General features: G+C 38.8%; 1 protein-coding gene across 1 annotated transcript in view; it reads left to right on the forward strand.

The window, feature by feature from the left end:
- Window positions 1–126: 126 nt before the first annotated feature.
- The window catches only part of LOC139132066 (protein diaphanous homolog 2-like), a 55,143-nt gene continuing 29,436 nt past the window's right edge, over window positions 127–25,833 (forward strand). Inside the window, exons 1-3 of the mRNA XM_070698457.1 lie at window positions 127–478; window positions 4,784–4,957; window positions 25,057–25,164. Of these exons, the coding sequence (XP_070554558.1) occupies window positions 437–478; window positions 4,784–4,957; window positions 25,057–25,164 (324 nt within the window). The 5' untranslated portion in view covers window positions 127–436. The remainder of the gene's footprint in view (window positions 479–4,783; window positions 4,958–25,056; window positions 25,165–25,833) is intronic.

Below are 25,833 nucleotides of genomic sequence, written 5' to 3' on the forward strand. Positions count from 1 at the left end.
GTGCGATGTAGTTTACAAACACGTGCAGTTATTTCGATCATGCGTACAAACTTTGAAGCAACATTGACCACTTCCGGGCTCCTTTTCCGGTAGAATTCTGCAACGAGCTTTCTCATTGGTCCCTGCAAGGGCATAATAACAGGTAGGCAAAATCAAATATGGCAGTGGAGATAGGCAGAGGTAGCGAAATTCTGCCCACGAACTGCGGTTGACAGATATTGGTTCCGTTGATATTCTACAGAGCGGTTACTCCAACGTTTACTTGTGTCGGCTGACTCATCCACTAGGACGACTTTTCCTGAGGGGACAGAGAGAAGATCTGGTTTCCCGAAACCAGAGTAAGCGGGCGGCACGTACGTATGCGGGTGAGGTTGCTGCGGTCGTATCTGTTACCGATCTATCTGTGTAGTAGGATTGGTAAACAACGTTAACAACCATGACTTCGAAAGATAGAGATCCATCAAAAAGGATGAGCTTTGTAAGTTGTCGTTTTAATTGTATCATGTTTCTTGGTGCTATACTTGTTGTCTGATTTCAGCCGACAACAGTGAACAGTTCGCAGTTTGTACCCGCACAAGTTTATCGAACAGTCGACAGCACTGACTGCAGTGAGTGAGTGAGGCACCGTGAGTGAATACCCCTACTGTACGATGACAGGCTGGGCTGCGAATGCGAATCATGGGCGTGCCGACATCGGAAGTCGGTTGCCACAGTTGTGAGTGAAACTTGTGTGCAAAATAGAAAGTGGTGACGAAAGGGCAGTGATTATTGAAATATTCGTAAAATTATCTCGTTTGCATTGGGAAGTGGGATACGCACGAAGTTACGCGGGGATCGGAAATGTACTATCGGCATATCTGGGGGTTAAAATTGGGTCAGAGGTTACCGTCAACATTGATGTGCAACTACAACATTTGTATGCAGGTGAAAGAAATGTACAAACTTAATGGGAAATGTAAACAAATGATGGCATCGTTGTCATTGTTTAATGGTTTACTGAAAGGATATTCACTCCTTCATTCCAAGGTGCATGTGTTAACGAGGGCAGTTATTAATAAACATTAATTAACATTTGGCACATTTTATGCTGGTTCAGAAGATTCAAATTGATGTTTTTTTCAGCCGGCGAACACATACTACAATCATGAATAAACAAAGGTTAATATTTTCAATGTGTCGTGATTATCTTGTCTTCTAGTGTGACATATTTTTCATGAATTACCCCTTCTCTCTGCAGATTTACAGAACTTTTAAACATACAATTAGAGAATTATTTTTCTTTTACACAATTAGAGTGAGAACATCTCAAAATGATATTGAAAAAAAAAACACTAAAAGAGAAATCCTATGTATAATGTTAATGTCATACCAATATCTTTATTGTTGATTGCCTAGTTATAGGTAAAATGTCCAGACACTTTTTAATTATTTTATTAACATCAACAATAGTTTTAAAAGCGTATCAAGGTAATCGGCATAGCTGAAACATTATTACAAGACGTGTTGTGAAGTTAACAAAAGGGGATTATTTTTCACATAGATGTGGATTTTCCCTTTTATTATTCTGTACAAATGCACTGAAGAAAGCAAGTATTACCAGCAATGTAGAAAAGTTTTTTTTTTGCAGTAATTACAGTAATAGTATAAGAAAATTCACTGACAATTGCCATGTTTGAATCACGTAGCATAGCCTTCCACATCAAAGCAGCCAGTAAGACCAATAATTTGTACTTGTATGCCAAAAGTTTCCCTTTTACAGTAAGTATTTTTATCACCCTACACACAGACATTAATCAAGGTTAGACTAAAACATTTCATAGGGAACTTACTGCATACAGTGGAATTCAAAAAAAAGTTGTGTTGAATCCCATGATATAGAGGAATTCACAAAGCCAGATGATGCCCTGATCAAATACTATAACAGCATTGTGATTTGTTGTATTGTAAATACCATACTTGAAATAATTCACCAGAGAACAGAATCAGATTTCTAATGCACAGACAATCCAGTGTCTTAACTGTTTCTGATCTCAGTCATTGTTGGCCATAGGACAGTTTGACTCATGTACTAGGGGTAACAGAGCTTTAGAGAAAAAGTGGTGCTACATACAGTGCTCCTCACAAATAACACCCTTTTATCATTTCTTGCATATTCTCATTTATCTGTGCTATTGCCTGATGTCATCAGGACTATGTACCTGCATGATGTGTAAAAAAAGAAAGATGTTTAATGAGTGCTATTTTACCATGCTAGGCTAGTTTCATTTAGTTCTGAACATCTGTAAAGTGATCTGCATTTTGGTATTTATGTGCATATTTCTCCATCAAAGCTCTTGTTCAAAAAATGGCATTCACCCACTCTAGCAACCAGTGTAGGACCCCTCTGTCATATTATCCTCAAAATGATCTTGTAGTTGTGTGTACAAAATGACCGAGGTCCTAGCATACATATACATGTAGCTTGCAACTGTTTCTATAAAACAGAACTTATTTGTAATTGACATTACCAATACAGGGCTTGAAATTAATTTTTTTCCCTGGTAGTCCACTTGGACTACCTTACACAGACATCTCATGCCAAGTACTGACTGATTGTCATGTCTCAGGCTTTGGTAGTCTGTGTGGGCTACCTTTTCATGGATTTTGGTAGCCCCAGGGAAAAGTTGATAGTCTGTTGACGCTGGACTACCGCTAATTTGGAGCCCTGCAATACAAATCTCCTCTCACCCAAAATTTTATAACAACCCCTAATGACCTGACATCCAACTATTCTTAGTAGTAGCCAGCGATGCAGAAAATTTGGTTAAAGGTGGCAAAAATTAAAGTACAGGTGGTTACAAGTAGTGCGTAAGCAAAATGTCCCTGCTTTTTTATGAAACTGATAATTTTCACGACTGGTAAATTTTAGCTGATAGCCGGCTGTTTTTGCCAGCTATTTTCTACATGTACATCCCTTGACTAGCCCAGGCTTGATGAACCACTGCCAATCATAAAACAGGTCAACAGTTTAACCTTTGTGAAATATGTGCCAAAATGGTATCTAAATAAAGGAAGTTTTCACATCTTTGCAAAACTCGCCCAATTATGTACATGTGGTGAGCAAGAATCTCTTAAAAATTAAACTGATATAAATTGCGGTAAGTCTTGTATGATGTCGCAGTGTCCACAAATTCTGATATGCAAATTACATGGCCCACAGGTGAGCTGTTATATAGAAAAATCCAGCCTTACAAGTGTATACCTGAAAATCACAAAGCTTTACTATAAATTCATAGGCATTTGTATTTAATGTGATAGGAGCCATAGTGTGCCAGCTATAACATCCCCTGAATGCATTCTATGTGAATGATAGGTGGAATTTGTATCAGCTCTTTAATACACTTCAGGGAATTATTATTTACTGCATTGAGAGTATTATGATTCAAATCTACCCACAAGTACAGGTCATGTGAGGTCAGAAGGTTTCTGTTTATGTGTCTGAGAATTGACTGCGATGTATATCATTAAAATCAGATACTGTCAGCAAACAATTTTGAGTCCTCTAAGCTGTCCATTTTTTTCTAGCTAAAAACAAATTTTTTTATGTGATGTTTATTGATGTTTTAGTCATGCTGTGGTTGGTGTAACAGAATTTAATACTAGTAATTGTGAAAACCAATCTTCAGTAATACACAGAAATGACACATAAAATACATGTACATGTACCATGATCTCACAATAATCACAATTATGCTATTGTCTTGTAAACTTTTTAGTGTCTTTTTATCGATAACTTTACTTTTCAGCAGGTACAGGGTTCATTGTGTTGAATTCTACATTAGACATACATTTCATAGTAAATTCCTTGTCTAATGCAGTTAACATCAATCAATTCAGACTTGATTTCACATTTATTGTAAGTGTCCTTCGGATAGGAATATACTGTGTGTATAGTGTGTACACACCATTATGCTGGTACACACATTGTGGTTTGTCCCTAGGTGACAGCATTCTGAATAATAGTGGTTTTATCGATAACATGTGTTGGTGTCTGACCTGATTTAATCCAGAGAAATTGCATTCAAAATTACACTCTGAAGCCTGGTTTATTTACATTGTTGCTTTATTCATAAAATCCTCAGCTGTCAAATTTGTAAATTTTCTCTTCCAGAGTACATGGTTACTCCACCCACGTAGACGGTAGAGTAACCGTGCAGAGTAGAACTTACCTACATGTAGATATGAGTACTTTGCAGATGCAAAAATAAATCAGATCACTTTTTGCAGAATATAAAATATCCATAACATAAATGCAAGAAGGTTAACACATTAGTCAGGTGTTTCATGTGTACATGTATAGTACCAGGAACTGTATGAGTGTTCATTTCATAAGCATAGATAGGATGTCCATTCAATATCATATGAGTTTAGAATCACAGTGCCTGGACTGTGTGTACAAGAAGATAATTCTCATTCTAGTACAATTCACAATGATGCCAGACTATATTTTGAAGTTATTTTGTCATTTTGGAGATATCATAGGCAGAAAACACATGTTAAACAATAGTCAATTTGGTGAAAAAGAGAATTTAATAATGTACGAAACGAATGAATTCACATGTTGGTATATGTTTGATATGTAATTGCTAATTTGTATTCAGTGAGTGGAGGATGAGTGAGTGGATGGGTTTTGAATTGCCAGCTGAGCGTCGTGACTTCGCTGTGCAAACTAGCCTTTCTCAATGCTTCTTTGTATTTTTTCCACTCTACCGCCATGTCTCGTCACCTTCCATCACGCCTGCAGTTGGACAAGTTTTCCAACATCCGGATAACTTCCAAGTCCAAACAGGAGAAGAATTCCAGCGCCAAGGCAACAGCTGTCGCAGCTGAAGAGGAGAGTATTGAAAGAGATTTTGAACGAAAGATGACAATGAGTCTGACTGATCAAGAAGTTATGGCAGCATTTGAAAAGATGCTGGTAAGTCAAGTTTTGAAAATACTTTTCACCATCATATGCCTGTACCTGTTTGTAGTTATTCATTCCACCACTAGGTAACAAGACCAGTACCTGGCATACTGTGTTCCCAAAACTGTGACCCTTCAGTTTCTTATCAGCATACAATTTTATTGAACTGGTAGTTAACATTCTGTCCCTGAGTATGCTGCAAGCAATGAGCCTAACTGGGTTTTCATTTCAGACTATGTATGCAGTCAGTGCAAAGACTGTGAAGGTTACTATCAAATGTAATCTTAAAATGACTGGAAAAAGTGATATTGACAGCATTCGCCTGAACCTGACAATGAACAATTACAAATGTGATGTTGTATGGTGCTCTTAGTCTTACATGTTCCTTTCATTGTTTCATTGTTATCTGTTATTCCTTGGAATATTTCTGATCATTCTAAATACTGGGTAGCTTCCAATGAAAGGCACTTGCCCGCAAAATCAACACCATAATTAGAGAGTATCTCTGTATAATGACTGGTTTGTATGGTCAGTAGTGTCTTGAAGTCTTGAATAGCCATGTTGAATTGGCCATTACTTGATGCATTTCCCTTGAATGGCTCAAGAAATGTCAGTTATTTCCTTGTTCAGTCACTGAAATACCATTGCAGTGAAACCAATGGATTATTTGCTGATATTCCATTGAGTTGTATCTATTCTAAGGAATGACTCCAGTGGTCTATAATCCTCTTGGGTCACTGACAATGTTTGCCAAACAAGGACCACCTTCTGAAAACCAAGTACATCATACAGAGAGACGTTATTAAATTTTGTTCTCTGAATTTTATCTATCATACATAATCTCCTAAGAAATCTGATGACACCAATATGTGGTTTCCCATCAAATGTGAGAATTACACATAATTCATCCTTCAAACAAGCATCAGGTATCTGAAGATATCTTCCGAGTTTATGTATCATTTAGAACTCACTGACCTTCCATTACTTTTCTTGATTTGAGAGTTGTATTAATTTTCACAGACGCACATTCATCCCATACATAGAGAATGTACATACTCATACAGGGCTGACTCAAAGGTCATTTGTGGACTGGTTTCTCAGACTGGTTTCTCTGCCATCATGAAATTATTGATACCGGGTTCACTCAAAGGTCATTTGTAGACTTAGTCACAGACTGGTTTCTCTGCCATCCTGAAACCTGAGAAAGTGTTTATTTGAAAGATTCCGTGCTGCATAATTTAGTTTAGCTTTTTCAAAGTAACTCAAAACAGCCTTTGATTCAGACTTCAATTACTCATTGACAAAAAGGAGCAAAGACTGGGTGCCAAGTTACATGCACATTGTATATTCAAGAAGTGACATACATATGTAACATTCTGGGACAAGTTCATGACAAAAGGACAGATATTTACATCTTATGTTGTAACAAGTAGAAAGTGGTTACCGAGCACTGCCCGTACAGAAATGTGCATACAATGAGGGGAGCTTTATAATAGTAACCAGGGATAGTAACCTTCTTATACTTGTCAAAAGTCCCCCGGCCCCCTTCAAAATAAAAGTTTAAAATAACTGTATGTAATCTGTAGTACTTGCTGAATATTGGACAAAATACAAATTCTGAATGAGTCTTTTCCATCCTTGGCTGAAAGAAGTTACTTTCAGTATGGCTGAAGAAATATTGATAAACTTTTTTGGAAAATGACATAATAGAAAGTCAAAGTGTATACCTAGTGCATTAATTCCAGAATGTTATCTGGTTTTTTTTGCCTATCAAAATTACATCTCTTTCCAAGCAGGGATGGCAGAGTTTTCTCAAAAAATTTCTGTAAGTGGCCAGATCTGTGTGCTTGCTCTGTTTACAACTTCATCAAATGACTGGCTGTTTTGCTAGTCATTTCGCCATATGAGTGGTCTCAGACTTCATACTCTCTCTGTAACTGAATCAGTGACAATGAATCAGCCTGTGAAAACATGAAGTGCTAGGGGGAGTTGATGTTACCTTACGAAAACCAGTCTAGACAAGACAATACAACCCAAACAAATTTGTTTGTTGTGTTGACATGCATAATCATGGCCACAAGCAAGGTCTCCAAGCAAGCTACTCTTCATTCCCTTAATCATTAAGGGTAGAGAATTCCTGATGGGTTGTTCATTGACTCCAAATACCTGTCATTAGCATGACATAGTAAATTGAGTGAGAGATCAGAGTGAGAGTTACAAATGTCTGACTTCTGTGAAATATAGAATCACTTTGTTTATTCAAATTGCATTTACATATTCTGGCCTGTCATAGGAATGCTTACTTTAGCATGTTATTAAAAATAGCACAGGAGACCATTGTTTTCTTTGAAGCTGTTTTTCTTTTGTTATATTCCTAAATATTGAAGGGTTGACACTCAGGTATTTTAGTGAAAAAGTGTTTAGGGCACTCAGATACAAAAAATGATCAAGAGACAGCAACTAATTTGAAACCGTATGTTGCATTATATGGAAGTGACATTGATATAATGAAGGACTATTGTGTGTACAATGGTAAAACCAACAAAAATATCTCATACAGTCACTCAACAAAAGCATATTTAATTGTTTTATATGCTTGTTTAAACAAAAGCTGTAATCAGTAGAACTTTAGTCCATGCATAGAGCCGGTTGATGAAGACAGTATTGCACACAGGTGTACATGTAGGCATGTACCACAGCAGTGTACTTTTCATATCTGACACAGACAATAGTGTCTACTGTGTGTGACCTTGCTAACACTCAGCAGATAGTGAAGACTGCGTGTATTGTAATCTGAGATTACGTGCATGTTTGTAACCATCAGCTGCAGGGATGTCATTCTTTTGTCATACAGAAAGTACTGTGAAAGTATTTCTGTCAACATTCCGTAGTGAAGAACAATATAACCAAATTCATTATTTGTGACCAGTTACATGTATAACCTTGAAATGAAAGTTGTTGACATGTTAAGGGGATATATGAAAAGAATATTTTTATTCCAGGGATAGACAATAACTACCCTTTGTTTTCCATTGAAACTGAAGTTTAGTCAATGCAGCTGTTGATATACAAATCTGCATATAAGTAACCATTTTGCACCACAGTTGATGTCTAGTAAGGTTTTAGAGGTTTATCACAAGGTGACAAATGTTTTATGTCAATGAACTCTATCACTGTCATCAACTGTGAGCATCTCATCATAGCCTGATGTGTGTAATGAGTCATAGTAACGCCAAAGTCAAATTCAAGGCACTTTGCATAAAAAAATACTGATTCTAATACTTTTAGGATATTTATGCAGTAACTGAATAATATTGTTCTAACCAGTTTGAATGTCATTATTGCAACTGTAATGTCTAAAATATTACATAATCCAACACCTATAACCTTCCATTATGGCACTTTACAGTCTAGTGATCTAGTTAATATTGTTTCTTTTAGATTTTAATCTCCTGACATCAAATTAAATAAAACATTTCACCTATTGTATCCCAGTGGTAAGACAGCAATGCCTGCCTCAGGATAGGACACCACCTGTGTAGCATTTGTACCAGCCATGCTCTGTATTAATGACTTCACATTCTTTGGCTGTCATTGTACCCCATGGCTGTACACAGTCTACACAATAGATGTGAAAAATGTGATACTGCCAGAGGTAGACTTTTTAATTAAAAGATTGCTATAAAATGGAATGGTTGTATCCAGAGGACAAGTTGGGAATGTATGTCCTAGTTAATATTATGTTTAATTATTATTTCACATGCATCTCACTATTTCGTATCTTCAAAGGGTGTCATGCCGATATTTCGATGCATGAGTAATATGATATTATACTAGTATTACTTCTGCACTGTCAGTTTATAACATCATCGACCAGTAGATGTTGGACCTATAAATAATCTTGAGCACCAAATATTTAACATTCCATTAACTACTGATTACCCTCTATGCAGTGCAGTTTCTGTTAAAAATCCTAAATGGATAATTTCAGATAGTTAATAACACAGTATAGAGAAGTCAAGTTCTATCATTTGATGTTTTGACACCGTAATCTATCTCAATATCCAAGCTTTTGCCTGACTGTATTTTGCTAGGGCTAATATTTCTCTCTGCAATTTCTCTCTGTTCTTTTCTCAAGTGAGTCCAAAGTACCGCAGTCTATGTTCATTTTTGAACAATATTGAATGTGCTTATACGGTAGTCCAGACAGTGTTGGATTCAATGATATTATTAGAATGATTTGTGAGAACATTACCTGGAATGTATAAAACTTCCGCCTGCCTCTAGGGTTCTGTCCACCACATTTATAAAACAGCTGTTTTCATACAGGTATTTTACTTGGCCTTTGCGTGTCATTCACAAATGAAGTCTTACATTTTAACCCCATTAGGTTTAATTAGACTGTGTGATCATGCATGATAAAATTTGATGGAATAGTTCAACTTGTGGTGTTGTAATTTTGGTAATGCAGTATTGTATTTTTTGGTGATGCAGTACCCTTTTCCTGCCAAGTCGGTGAAAATCCGCTTGAAATTCGGTGTAGCTAGAATCTGAGCAGCCACGGCCGTTATCCTGCCAAGGCGGTGGAAATCGGGCTACTTTTTTGTACCCCCTTTCCTGCCTAGTCGACGGAACTACGTGTAGCAAACCCTTGCTCGCGCTAGGGGTCGTTCGAGGACAGGTTTGGGCGAGGAACGGCGTTTGCTCTCGAAATGGGTTCACAGAGAGTCCAACGACAGGGAAAGGTGCGGAAGCTACCCAGCCAGTCCCCCCAGGGAAAGACACTTATTTTTTATCCACTTGCCCTTCGGGCAAGTGGGGGGTTCAGTTCACTTGCCCGAATTGGAAAACCACTTGCCCAGTATAATTACGTGTTTGAAAAAAGCTAAAACATTGGTTTTTTATTTCACTCACTTTATTTTGAAAATTATGTTATCATGAGAAAATGTCAGACATTCTCATAGGGTTCTCTTCACACTTCTTAGCGTGCTGGATGGCTCATTTATATTCCATTAATTACTAAAGCCCCATTACCTGTATCTTTTAGCATTCTTTATGTGATTTTACTTCTGAACTAAAACAAGTTTTTTGGAATTTGCTCTTTGAGGGGTTGGAATACAAGTATTGTTAACTGCCCAGTGAGACTGCATGTGCAATTTTGAACAAGAAAAATAATAAATATGTGCCCAAATGTAAAATGGCACGCCATGCAAATATAGCAAAACCAGTGTACACCGTGCATATATGCATTTGAATATTCACGGAAACAACAGAGTAGTCCAATGTAATGCATAGTGTTGAATGTTTTCAACTGGGACATGCTTTGTTTTCTTTTTAGTATGGTGGGAAATCATAATAACGGTTAAGGTGGTTGGAAGGCTAGAGCGTCAGTTATAAATTTCAACAAAACTATTAAAATATAAAAGTAGTCAACATTCTCTGTGGAATAAAAAAACTAGACATTTGGGCACAAAGGCATTGCAGAGTTATAGCCTGTTAAAACTTCTGAAAAACTGACCAAATAAGAAGAAGTTGGGGAGTCCTTAGTGTATTAACTATGGTAGAGGTCCCCTAGCTTTTAATAAAATGTTTGAAAAGGGAAAGTCATTATTTGCTGTTTTTCAGGAAAGTTTGACAAGGCGGGTGCTGGCATTCAGAAGTGAGTGACTGCTATTGTAAATGCATTTTTAGATTCTTGAGTGTCAAAGAGGTGTCAAAAGTGAGATTAACCAAAAAAACTGCTCTATGACTTCAAAAGTGGGGTGCAAATATGGCTTGTTTTCAACATTTTTGACAGAATAACAGTTTTCCTACATAATTGTATACCAATTTAATCCAACTTTGAAATGAGATATGGACATGGAATTTTACAGCCTATTAACAAGGTTACAGATAAGATTTGTACGGCACAATTTCCTGTATTTGAAGTACTTTTTGAAAAATCACATTTTGAAATTTGAAAGAATTTTTAATAATTTTTTGATATATAAACCCATGTAAAATCATAAAAACAAATTTTATTTACAAATCCTGCCGTACAACTCTTACAATAAATAGTGTCAACATATTATAACTAATTTGGTAATATTAATACTATCCAATTATTATTAAATTCAAATATGTAAAAAAATATGAAAAATTAAATTTTAATATTTACTGGTGTCATATTTCAAAATCATGGCTGCAAATATACAATTTCTATATACTTTGGAGAAAAATATTAACTAAGGGAGTTATTCTGAAAATTTGAACTAAATATCTTGATTCAAACACTTGAAACTTGACATTAACTCTGAGAAAAGAATTGGTGCAAAAATAGCCTTTCCAACCACCTTAAAATGTAAATTACTTGTCCAATTTTTCACTAAAGAATGTTTTGTAAAGCAGTAAAAGACTATAAGCTTATCCTGTATATGGGTAGAATTTAAAGAAAACCAGAGAAAATAGGAAGCCTTTTTAGGTCAACAAATTTCAAGATTTACAGCTAGTGGGGCTTTCATATTCATAGAAAAAATTCTAACAGTTCATATGTTTGTATGTTTACTTTCTTGGGGCTTAATGTACAAATAATAACAGCCATTTCAATTGTACCTTCAAGGTCTTTTTGCTTTTAAAAGTTTTAACTTATCTATACAGAAAGAAAAAATCTGTAGCTATAAAGGAATGTTTTGAAGCTTCTGAAAAATAATGTACTTCTTTGTCATGTTTTTACTGCGTTTATATCATACACCAGCCCTATAAAGTTTGAATTGCCATTGCACTATACCAGTATCCTATGTTTTTCTAATAACCTAGGTGGTCTTATTATTGCTCATGCGCAGACTAAATAGAATTAAAACCAACAACCTAAGGCGTCGGTGTTTTTCAATGTGTCTAAAAGCTGAATTTCTCGATGTCAAACTCGCTCCAATTGCTTCTTGACAGTCATTTTAGAATGGGAAAATTCACAAACACAGAGGTTGGTCGCCACGGACAAGTAACTTTTGGCTTATTGACCTGAAAATTAAGTCAGTGTTTGTTGAAAATTCAAAGACTTGACCCGTTGACACCAAATATTGCTCATGACTTCATTGCATGCGGTCTTGCCACTCACTGTCCCTCAACAAGTTAACATTGAGGAGTAAGTTTTAGTGAAAGTCCAATTTTATGTGGTGATTTTTAACCACTGGACTTTATTTTTACATTATTATAAAGTTCATACAAAGCACAAAAACCGCGGTGTGTTTTCTTTTTTACCGTATCGACATATTGTGAGACACCGTAGCTTCACAGTCAATGCAATGAACTTTGGTGAACGTACGTTCCACCAGCTGAACAGCTTTTTCATATGCAAAATCAGCGTACGGTAATTTACGGGTACCGGTGTATTGTTTGAACTGGATTTATTGACAGCGATTATATGATTCTTTTCGTCAACTCTTCATGCAATTTTATGAAAAATCTTATGGAAATGTTCACAATGACATAATATGATTATTTTGTTGTTTAAATCCGTGTTCCCTCACCAGAAAATCGCTCTTGTGAATTAGATTTCTAGGTAATTATTTTTTTCACTTGTCCCGTCGGGCAAGTGGCATCGGAGGTTTACTTGCCCGAACGCGACTTTCACTTGCCCGGGCAATCGGACAACCCTTAGTGTCTTTCCCTGCCCCCACCCCGGTGGGGGACTGGTTTTTTTGGGGGACGAGTAGCGTACTTGGCAGGTTAGCACGTTGACGTATTCTAGCGGAGTTTGGGTTAACTTGGCTCTGAGGCACTACATAGATTGCGGCCGAAATTGACCGTCTCGGCAACGCTAATCTGTAAGGCAACCGCCTAAGACCGCCTCAGCTGGCGGTGCAATTTTTTGCCAATGGTGCGAGACGAAAATCACGGACTTGGTCCTGATTGACGGAAGTGCGGACGGATTTAACGGACTCGGCTTGATTAGTCCCTGACATGGAACTGATCCGAACGGACTTGAGCGACATTTGTGAAGGGTAACCACCGCTTTTAACCGACTTGTTACCTTCTCGAAAAGACTACCCACTCAGATGTCGGACGTTGTCGGCTGCACTTGGCTCTAGACGTTCAAGCCGTGCAACGAAACACACCGCCTCAGCCTTGCCATTCAGGAACATGGCCTCAAAATTTGATACCATTGTTCACCGACTTGGCGGCTGCGGTTAGGTGCGTGAACCGTTGTTCACCGACTTGTTACGCCTATGTTGTCCCTGTGAAGTTCGGCTAACGGCCGAGTCTAACGGGAGTTGGCAGACCTGTGTTTGGTTTATACCGTAGTATGACCGACTCAGGTAGAGGTACCTGTCGGTATATTCCGAGTTTTACGCACTCGGGCGTCAATGACGGGTCGTCATCACCGCTGATGACGTAGACGTGCTGGCCACGTTATTTGAAGGAGCCAATGTTTGCCCAACGGACGAGGCCGAGACAGCCGTTGACAATTTTGGCATCCTTCATCTTTGACCGCCTTAGTTGGGTAAGCCGCTCGGCAGGCGACGGTTATGACCTAAACAAGCCGCTGAAGCACTGTTCGTTGCCGTACAAGAACGAGACGGCCAGTCCATTACTGCTTAATGGGCAATCTGTCGGGTTGGCTTGTCACCGACTTGGATGACAATACGCCCTGCGCAGGCGTACTTAGAAGGGACATGAGGTTAAAGATACGGGTTTCCCACCCGTACTAAACATGGGCTTGGGCCAACGTCTTGGGTGGCAGGTGCACATGCCACGTACCCAGCTGGACGGAATGTCAAGTTGAGATGCTAATGACATTGACTATGTTATGCTAAGTGCTCGAGGGATTTGCATCGCAAATGAGTATTATTAGCATATCAAATGGTGCGGACAGGCAATTTACATGACGGGTAGGAATGTCAGCGCCGGTTGGTGGACTGATTGCCGTAGGTCCATTATAATAACAGGTGGATGCATATATTAACACCCCTGCGTCCAATCATGTCCAGGGCTTTGTTTCCCTGTGGCTTTAAAAGGGAGGGACCTGCTAGTCTGTCGACACTGTTCCAGACATGAGCTTGACGGACCGCAAAAGTTTTCTGAAGGCGAGCAGACGACTGAAGCTCAAAGATGCAGAGTCTCCGGGCGGTAGGTAGTGGTAGCGATCGTTGTGATGTCCCTAGTAAACGTTCTAAGAAGTCGGGCAAGAAACGCTCCCGTAAGGCGAAGCCATCTCCGGCTGAAAAACCCAGTGGTAAGCGTAAACGTAAGACCGATCGTTCTGCCGATGAGGATGATGACGGGTCACCGGTTGCCAGTGGTTCTCACCCGGCTGCTCCGGGAGAGACTACTTCACCTGCAGAGACTACATCTGCTCTTGTGGGAGATACTTCACCTGCACAGACTACGTCTGCTGCTGCTAGTGAGACAGTGAGTAATGAGACGGCTGATGCCATTGGTTCTCCCCCGGCTGCTCCGGGAGAGACACCACCTGTTGCTACTATGAGCCCTCATCCTGCGTCAGGAGAGGTTCCTGTGCCCAGTGCGAAAGAGCTTGAGTCCTCGTCATCAGCAGAGGCTGCCGAGCCCGCTCCTGCCATAGTTTCGTGTGCTGCGATGTCCCCGCCGAAAAAGATAGTGCGGAGGGTTCGTTATCAGGATAGCCCACCTGATTTTGAGCCAGATATGATCCTTGATGCCGCTACGGGCGAGTTCAGGCCCAGACGCCCAGACGACGGTGATATCACCGCTGAGTCCGACTCGGAGGTTGACGAGGATGCGGCAGAGGACGATGACTTTTATGACAGGCAGTATGTAGGTGAGGCAAGCTCTGACGACGATGATGACGTTGCTGCTGTGTTGGCGGAGGACGACACCCCTCCTGTCTGGCGTATGTCGGAGACTACCGATGCTAATATATTTGAGGAGACCGATTTTGACCATGAGAGAGGACCGACTTTCACCTTGCCCAGCCACGCCCGTGAGCTCGATTACTTTTTTAAGTTTATTCCAGCTACACTGATCAGATTGGCCAAGGACGAGACTAATAAATACGCCAAATTCCACCAGCGACATATCGCTAGGAAAATAGATAAATACTGGCGTAACGCTGACTACCGAGAGGTGCAGGCGTTCATTGGCGTCTTAGTCTGTATGGGTATCGACCGTAAATCATCAGTGGAGGATTATTGGTCTAGCGATCCCTTTCTGAGAAACCAGGGTATTTCTACTGTGATTACCCGCAGTCGCTTTCAGCAGCTTATGCGATACTTTCATCTGGCAGACCCAGAGAACGATCCACGTCGTGATCCTGATGAGGCACGCCGCCGACGTCGGTGTCAGGAGGATCCCCTGTATAAAATCAATCCATGGATGGAGCCCATAGTTGACCGGTGCGTAAATAATTATAAGATGGGTAGAGAGATCTCCATCGACGAGGGCATGGTGCGATTTAAGGGCCGTTCTAAATTTAAGCAGAGATTACCGCATAAGCCTGATCGAGACGGTTTCAAGATATGGCAGCTGTGCGACTCCACCACTGCATACATAGCTAACTTTGCACCGTACCTAGGTGTGAAATATCGGGATCGGACTGATGGGAGACGGCAGGAGCGAGGTGTGGTGAAAAGAATTACGATGGAGCTGGTCCAGCCATTCTGTGGATATAATCACAGCCTATTCTGTGATAGCCTGTTTAGCACGGTCGTTACTGCTAGAGAGCTGATGGAGACCGGGATCTACATGGTCGGGAGTTTTAACCGCCGTAATCGTCGCACCATGCCCCCTCAATTAATTCTGCTGGGTAAGAGGAAGCGCCTTCCTCTGTCTGTTGGGGATATGAAGCCACGACCAGAACGGACTCTCGTCTTAACATCACTGCTTATCAGGATAGTAACGCTCAGGTGCTGATCTGAATACGGTCTATCCACCCTTGGAGTGCGTGCCAGTGGGGGAGGGAGACGAGCGGCGACAAGTGCCTCTGTCGCTGTATAATTATCGCCGGTACATGGGAGGCGTCGACCGAGCCAACCAGAAGCGCAAGTACTTTCACACTGGGCGCAAGAACACAGATGGTGGACATATCTGGCATGTTACCTGATTGATGTTGCCCTGGTAAATGCATATATATGCTTCAAGCATGTACACCCTGATAGTAAGCTGACCCATAAGATGTTTCATCTGCGTGTCGGGAAACAACTCATTGGCGGTTATTGTGGGCGATCGCAGCCCAGTGTGAGAGAGGTCGAGGCCACTGTTTCTCTTGCCTCGTACATCAATCCACAAAATCAGCCGATGCACGTTGTCAGCCGTTTGGAGGGGCGGCAGAAATGCTGTAAAGTATGTAGCAGAGAGGGTAAGACCACTGCGAGCGGACGACTGTCTGAGACGTCCAAAGGATGTAGTCTGTGCGGGGTTCATCTTCACGAGGGCGAGTGTTTTGCGGCTTTTCATCATCGCATGATGCTACGAGGTAAGAGGAGCATTGGCGTGCAGACCTCTACTCACACAGCCCCGACGACACCCATCAGCAAGAGAACCCGACGTAAATAACGGACAGGGGACAGCTTCGCCTAACAGTGGCTTGACTGTATTCTTAACACGGACCATGATCACATTTTGAGCACGGTTGTTGCCGTTTGTTTGTGCTTTACGATCCCGCTGATTGTAAATTGAAACACGGATTATTTTGTACAATCCCCCGATTGTAATCTTTGTAACACGGACCATGCACTCGGACGTCGAGACAGACTCTGAGATTTATTATTCGGCATAATGTAAATTATTCCCGAATAAAATACTATCTATGGATCGCATATTTTCGTTTGTTTTGTTTAGACGGATTTTGTACAATTCCCCCTATTATAATTTTTGAAACACGGATCTGCCACCCCGATTGTAATTTTTGAAACACGGACCATGCACTCGGACGTCGAGACAGACTCCGAGATTTATTGTTCGGCATAATGTAAATTATTCCCGAATAAAATACTATCTATGATCGCATATTTTCGTTTGTTTTGTTTTTACCCCACTTTCGTTTTTGGCAGATCCGTAAGGACGCTATAGTAATGGATGAACGTGCGTTGTATCACGTGGGAGGGGCACAGCCCAACGGAGGCTGTGCTCGTGCGACGTAGACGTTGTACCAACCATCTGTCGTTTGGGTTAGTGCATAGAGCAGTTGCACTGTCCAGAGCTAAGGTGGTACAAAACTGCACCTTAGTAACAACTGCCACAACTAACCTGTTAGGAAACGGTAACACTAACGAGCTAAGTGTTCACTGAACTGGCCAAACTACGTACACGCCTTCCTTCAATGGCGGAACTATGTCGTTGACACTACGTCAAAGCAGACTGCACTGTGCGACTCTTCAAGTCGTTCAAAGTACGTGGCCAAGTGACACAACCCAGGGGAAACAGGACAGGTTTGAGGGTGCTGCCGCACCCATAGCACTAACCCCTGGGTCTTCTACTAACCCACGAGAGAGGTGATGTTTCCCCGGTGTGGCCGTGCGTGCCGGCGAACGAGCTTTACTTCCGCGAAAGTAAGCTAGAAAAGGGCATAATAGTGCACGTCCCCCGGGGCAAACAACGCCCGTGACCTCGTCATTTTCTGGACACAACCTCATCAGCGGTTGCCCCTCTATACGGGCATGCAAAAATTTTTGAAGTCTAACACGTATATGGTCGGTAATCGTACCCGAAAATGCGGTATTTTCCCGCCAAATGCCTGGCAGGAAAGCGTGCAGGAGAGCCTATCTTCTGTAGACACGGAAAAGGGGGCCGGTTTTGACCGACTTGGCAGGATAACGGACAGGGGCGCTCGGCAGGAAAAAGGGGTACTGTCATTCTCGTGTACTAATGTACTATTGGAAGTGTGTATGATTTCAAAAGTTAAAGAGTGAATGTACTTGAGTCAGCCCTTACATGTAAGTTTACCAAGAGGCAGTCTCATTGACTTCCCTCTGTAAAGGTGAAGAGAGAGGGCACTTGGTCATACTGTCTTCTTTGTAGAAAAAGTGATTTACAAAAAGACATTCAATGCAATTCTACTAAATAACTGAAATAGGGAAGTCACTTATTTCACCTTTTATGCATCCAGTTTCCATCTTTTACACATATAATATAGACTTGGAATGATTTAAAAACCGTAGAAAATAATCTACAATTACACTTATTGAGACGTATAAAACCAAAGTTCACAGTATTTGTGTCTTTTGTGTAAGTTAAGTAATAGAAAGGAGAAGTAAAAACTCCTGTGAAATGTGAGTGAATAATTGTACATTTTATACTGTGGAAGTAAACATCTTTTAAGTATTACCATATTGAAGAATGACATAATGTGTGATTTGTAGAATTGACTCATGCATAAGAATGAGGAAACATTAAAATTATGCATTATCATATGTAAAAATAATTTACACATGTAAATATTATTTTAATGGGCTCAGGACAGAAGTTCCAAATACCTGAACAACACTGTTTAACTTCTCATTTCCAATCAGATGCAGCTTGTACTTCTTTTGAAATACAGGACACTCATAGCAATCAGTAAAATATGATCTGGATGGACTTAGCATGTCAAATTTAGCTTTGAAAACAGATACAGGTATACTTCTTTGAAGTTCTAAGTTGAATTTACTGGCATATACATCCACCTGTTCAAAAGTGAAATGTAATAATGGAGAAGTTTAAGTGTTTTCAATGTATAAATGCCTGTAAGCAATAAAATGCATTGTTTTCTATTATGGTTCCTTATTCATGCTTAGAAAACTTCTTTGTAATTTACATTCTTCTCCTTTTTTAATGACATTGTATTCAAATGTCATTACCCTGAAAAACAGCCTTGCTGGGCTTTAGAACAAAACCACAAGAATTGTTTTTACAACAGAGAACTGCAAGTTCATACAATGTACTTGTGGCTCTGTAAATAGAGCAAGGTTGTGGTAGCAGGTTAAAGATTAAATTGACTGTTGAACTATTGTTATTTAGATTCCGGTTATTTTATTGTTGCAGTTGCTGAATGATATGAATTTGGGATATGAACTAGAATAAGAGATACAGTCCTAACAGTGTAGTTACTTATCAACAGTGAATAATGTGAATTGTTCATAAGATCATGTGTCTCTACATTGATTCCAATATTGCATGGGTGTAATATTTTGCTTGCTTGGTCTCATCATACACTGACATTGACAAGGCTGTTGTCATCAATAACAAAGCAATGTAATGACGCACACAGGAATGTATGGTGGTATCACACGGGACAGAACTAACAAAGTGAGCAACCTGTTTGTTGTCAGTGTCATATCAGGGTTTCTTAAAGGCCTGGGACTTGATCCCTGGGGTCAAGTTTGTTTTAGTCTGTAACAGGATTATGGAGTGTCACAGCCTTTTGTTTTCCATTGAAATTGTAATCTAGTAAATATATTTCACTGGAGACAATCTGACGCCAGCACAGGCCTTTAAACAATCAAATTTTCACAAAGTCATGGCATAAATGGAATTCTGTCAGAAGTAGAAATGATGCACATATGATTAAGTCTGATTAACCCCTGACAAATGTGTATTGTCCTTGTCTTGTTATTTTATCAGGGACTATGATAAATATCTGTGGGTCTGTACTGTACTGTACAAACTGTTCCGCAACTGTACTTACATGAGTTGCTGTTGCTATAGCAACAACAATGAGCTCTGTCTAAACATCAACCCTTCAGAGTTGCTGCCCGTACTTACTTGTTTCATAACCTTTGACCTTCTAGTATCTGGGGTTCTCTTTACATACCGGTTGTGCCGATGATACAGTAGATCAATTAATTTCCTCTAAACATACAAATCACCTCTGCCAAAACAGTAACCCTACTTGGGTTACACGGACTCAAATGTGTTCAATAATTTGTAATATTTTTGATGAAGCTCTTTGGAAATATTTCACCTTCAGGCTTCAAAGATGATCATCTTCCTGTATGTATGCATTGTTGTCATTCTATCCACCATGCAGTATGCAGTAGGAGAGCTCTGAAAACTCTCCAATGACATCAAAAATTAATCAAGTCTGAAGTCATTGCCAGCAGCCAAGATTCATTCAATTAAGTATTGGCTTCCTACGGTTTCCAGGCACTTTGGTAGCGAGTTTAATTTTGCAAGCATTCCTCCATGACATGCATACCTACATGCACTTTAAGCCTTTTCCTGCCAAGTCCATATTTCACCACCAGGTCAAGATGGTTAAAATTTTGAAACACAACATATTCCATATGATGTATTTTAATATAATACTAAATACATTTGAAGACTGTTGAAAACATAATACTGTAAAGTTGAGTTTTTTTGGACAAAAGATGCTATAACATACCAAGCCAAGTGGGTGAAAATACGTCATGTTTTGGCTCAATACCGCTTTTTACTGACTTGGCTGATGGGGAAGTGATACAGTTATTACTGTCTGGCAGGAAAAGGGTTAAGCCTTGCATTCTAGCTGTCACTACTCAAAGCAGTTACAGACATATGTCGGCTGACTGCGTAATATCTAGGATCACATCTGTGTCATCACCAAGCCCAAACTGTACAGTCACTCATATACTGCTTGTCAACATTTCTACCAAGTATCTATAGCTGATAAGACATGAAGTGTTTCCACTTATGAAAGGATGCATTTAACAAGATCTGTGTCTTCCGTTCTGCCATTATAAAGAGTTTATGTGATAAATGGTGATTTGCTGTCTGAACCTTCAGTACTGCATCTGTTTCTAATGCTGGATACTTACCAGCAAATTGTAACCAGATGATACACACTGAATCTGACTGTGCTAGGCAGGTCACACAGAGTCATTTCATCCATTGCATGGCAAACACACTACTGAGGCATGACTATAAAATGTCCATTTCAGTTGTAAATATACACAAAACAAAATTCCAAGTCAATGTTGGCCAAGCCAAACATTGTCACGGCATTGTACCTGGTAATTGCAATGAGGTCCTAAGTTGCTGAGCAAAACTTGTATATCATCATTATCGAATGTACATGTTACACTGTAACCATTTCTCAGTGAACATGAATGCTTGATTGTACTTTCAGAATTTCAACGTATGTCACAAATATTTCTTTCTGAAGTATATGTTGTTTAAAATGTTGACACAGAAATTATATCATTGGTTATACCTGAAATGATTAATTAAACTTTATTAAAGCTCCATAAGCTGTATCTTTTGGCTATTTTTTCAGAACTTTTGTTTTGTGGTTTCCCTACACTTTCTGCATTGAATCCCTAAGCTGTAATTTAATGCCAAGTATTTAGCATATCAACACAGCCTATATGAGTATAATCTCCATTGTTATTGTTGAAAATTGTATTCAAGTCCGGACGAGAATTCATTTGTAAACAATAAACAGTGATCACTACACACATATACAAGCTATTTTGACAAAAAGAATACTCGAATTAGGGTCAGACATGGTAGTTGATATACAGAAACAGAATACTGAAAAACTTGCCGCAAGTTACAGCTTGTGTCCCTTTAATAATCAGTACACAGGGAAAAAATGACATTTATTATTTTACACTTCTAAAGTGTTGTTATTATCACAACGTTACACCAAAGTTACACCATGGCAGTGCCATGCAATGTCTTAATCAGAGTGATGCTGGTTCTTGTAACTTTTCAATATATAATAGATTAGAATAGTGTGCAGGTCCAATGTTTACCAGTTCCTCTTTTATGTGTGTTCTATCAATTGATCCTGTGATACAACACCTGTGAAATCAGGCAATAAAATACATTCATTACACATAATTCATTTTATCAGGTGAGGAGTTTACAGCCCAATTTGGCAGATTCTAATCTCTTTAAGATACAGGTCATACCATACATATATTTGCCAAACACTATAGCAAGGTATTTTTAGAAGTGTTTGGATATAGCATGCAAATTTATTTGGTCCGCAGTGTCTTTCATTGCAGCGTGTTTAAAATAACACTGACAGGGTTAGTCTGTTATAGATTTGAGAGTAAGCAATTTACCGTACATGCTACTTTTAGAACAGAAGTCAAATATAAACAATAGGGTGAATTCAGATGATGCAGAATATGTGGTGATGTGTTAATGAAGTTTCACATGGCTTTCATCTGCTGTCTATGCAGTGAATTGCCATCTCTGTTTACATTTGGAGTAAATTCCATTCACTCTCAGTGTGATCCTTTCAGCCTCGGTCAAGGCCAGGAATGACATCGTTTGCAATTTCTATGCACAGTTCTGTTAGAATGGTTTCAGTAATTAGAAAAGCTTCATTGCATTATACAGGTATTTTGGAGAATATTACTTGTTTATGCAGTATTAAAACTGAAATGCAATCCCTATTTATATTTGGCATAAATACTACAGCAGACCCTTGAAAAAGTAGCTACCTTTACTAGGGTCTATGATTACACTCTATGTTGAAGTGTGTTCCTGTGTGCCTGGATCAGGGTCAGGTACATTTCTGTGCAGTTCTGTTCACATAGTTCAGCAATTAGTAATGTTTCCTCTGCATACAGTATCTACAAAATAAATCATTCCATACATGACGCAAGGTGCATGTTTATAATCAGCATCTAATGTGAATATCAACAGTTGGTAATGTTTTTTTACAAACATGATGAAAGTGAGTTTTGTTTTCCTTCAAAGGAAGTACATATAACCTTCAACATTTTTAATCAAGGTCTGAATTTCTACTGCATTCTTGTTGTACATAACTTACATGTATTTTCACCTCGTAAAGTCTGTCACATGACATTGCATAATAAGTCACATGACAGAATGCCAGTCAAAGAAAGTCAGTTCACCCCCAGTGGCACTCTTCATCCTCCTGTCTATAAAATATTTTTTAATTCTTATATTTTTGAACTATTTGAATTCATGTTTCAGTACTAATTTTCTTCTATGTACAGTACCAGTAAGTATCATAAAGAAATGGTTATAACAAACAAAAACAATTCTTCAATGTTATCATTACAATTATACGACAGTATATAAAAAGCTTTGGTTGTTTCTGCATAAATTTGCTTAAATTACACTGGTTTATATTTTCCACAACTCTACCGCAGCTCTACTTGGTGAATTGATATTCTTGGTTGTACGAAAACAGAGTGATTTCAATTTGTCATTGTTCTTCATGGGTTTTATGTTTGTGTTGTTTCATATTATTAAAGGACAGGATTGATTGTCAATTGATGCTCATTCAAATATGCCAGCAAGGTCAACTGAGACAATTAAGAAAATTGCATTGTAGATTAATAAGAATATCCATGGATTGGCTGATTGGTGACAATTGGTGACCTCAATCTGTGAGTGTATCAATTTCAGTGACCTTAGTGTCAAAGGTCATACCCAGGACATTGAGATCAGGAAAACTGGCAAGGTTTTAAAAATGTATTTGTTTAGGAAATATCCTTCACAGACACTGAACATTCTTTTTCTCAATGAAATGGTGAATCAGAGTGGTACTGGTATGAATCAGAAAAGAATACCAATAATCAAGGAATGAGGTCAAAGTTAAAGTTACTTTGCCATTATCAACATGTTCCAGTGAAATTCAACTCAGAGAATTTTTTACAGCACTAAAATGGTCAGATGCTAAATGGTATGCAACCCTCTCGCATTTGTAGAACTTGTCACAATGAGAATGGTAAAACTTGGCCAGACTATGGTTAAAAAAGGGTTAAAAATATTTAACAAGTTCTTCACTGAGATTCCTTGATATTAATTATCAATTTTCTAGGCTCATAATTTGCACCTCTTCTTATAAATTATACAAAGCATGTGATTCTGCTCAATATCTAGAAATGTGCCCATTTGTTAGATTGGTATTCCTGATAACTAGTACAATCATTAGGATGATACATGTACAGTTTACCTATTCTTACGGTCAATTCTTCCTGAATCACTTCTCAGCGAAAAAAGAGTTTTTACGTGTGATGTTAGAGTAGAACCCTGGATGACTGGAAATGCCAAGAGCATAGGGTTAACATCTGATATAAACAAATCAGGATTCACTAGCTCAAGACCCTTTGTCAGTTCTAGTAGCTTTTATAAACAGACCAAAAGTTCACATTTCTACCAGCCCTACAGACCGGTGAATTACTGTATTTGTTTTTAAATAATGACTTGTGGACTGAGACAGGGCTGGTTGTCTTTTTCGGCCACTTGTGTGTTTCCCAATGGATATGAAAATGATTTGCTCATCCATGACAAATGCTGGTCCATGATTCTAATACATGTAGCTGAACCAATGGCAGTAACTCTTTTATCTCAAAATGTCTTGAAAAATTCAGCATACTGCCAACACCCTTCTTTAAGACTTCCGTGTCAATGTTTTTCTGTACTGTAAATTAAACGCATTCCTTGAAGAGGGAAGTATTTCTGTTGTGTTTCAGTCCAAAGTTCCTCACTCTGTTCCTGTGTGGAAGTTCATTCTCTTCCCATGTAGAGAAGTTCTCTCTGTTCCTGTGTAGAAGTTCACTCATGTTCTTTTCAGGAATCAATAATAATAATATTAATGATGTTGTGCAGGTAGAAATTTGACAGGCTTCAGTAAGACATGGAGGATAAACCAGACAGAGACAGTTTATACTTCTTTGCAAGTGTAGAATTTATTTAAAACATGGTCTGAGGTGAATGCATATTCTCCATTGACACTGAGTCAGTATCATCAAATTTGTACACCAAAACAACTCATTCATGTTGTTGGATTTATGCATACATAATTTTGTGCACCCAGCGTTACATTGCACATGTAGTTTTAATCAAAAACTGCCTAAATACCAAGGCATTGTGAATTGCAGTCTTGGTATCATACCAAACTGGTTACTCCTAAAATCCCTCGCTGGCAATTCTGATATTTAAATAATTAAGTTGCAAGTACATATACTGCTATAGTTTCTTTTACATCATAGGCTGATATTTGTGTTCATACATGGAACTCTGTAAGTTTACCCTTGTAAGTTATAGCGTTACTACATGAATGCACAGTAACTGATGTGTTGTGTAAACTTTTATGATTATTTTATATCATCAAATTACTCAGTATAATCAGTGATGGAGATTTCAGTGTAACCATGAACTGTTCTGACCTCTACATTGTATGTTCATCTCTTGTCTCTGTGTTAACATTTCAGGAAGACATGAATTTGACAGAAGAGAAGTCCAAACCCCTGAGATCGATGGACATGAATACAAAGAGAGAGATGGTTATGCAGTACATCAAGAGAACTGGATCAAAAGGGGTAAGTCACACGTAGAAGTGATCTGTCAAATTTACCCTTGACAAGTGACTTATCAACAACCTCAAGCATGCACCAATATATATTGTATTCTTTGGACTTGTAAACATACCTACATGTACATGTACTTTGGTATCAATAAATAGCTGATTGTTATTATTATGTACTGGCTGATCTAGAATTTCAGTATAGCCACCAAATGAATACTGTCATACCATTTACTCCATCCACAAAAATACTGATCACATTCTTTTTAATCAGAGTAGATTTTTCTGTTGTTCCTAATGTGACTTATAACATGGTCATTCATACCTCACTCACTCTTACATTAACAACTCTATTAGTAGAAGGCTTCATTTAACTTTCATGATGAGTTGTTGTCATGGTGATGAATTTCCCACAGCCAGAATGTCAGTGACTGACTGCATGCTAAATGTATGCAGCACAAAATACACTGGAAATTTTGTCTGAAACTCATCAGCATAGGGTAGTGGAAATGGCCAGGGTGACAGGTATAGTATAACCCCAAAGCAAGCAATTTACTTTCTTGAAAAGGCCAGTAGCTGTAACTTCTGAAGATTTTTTCATTAGTTTTTCATTAGTTTCTTGTTCTACTCCCCAAAGCATGTTGAAACACCTGCTATTTTGCTTGTCAACACAGTGTGGATACAT

The sequence above is a fragment of the Ptychodera flava genome, chromosome 4 (genome assembly GCF_041260155.1).
Source record: "Ptychodera flava strain L36383 chromosome 4, AS_Pfla_20210202, whole genome shotgun sequence".
In the NCBI taxonomy this organism is placed as follows: Eukaryota; Metazoa; Hemichordata; class Enteropneusta; family Ptychoderidae; genus Ptychodera; species Ptychodera flava.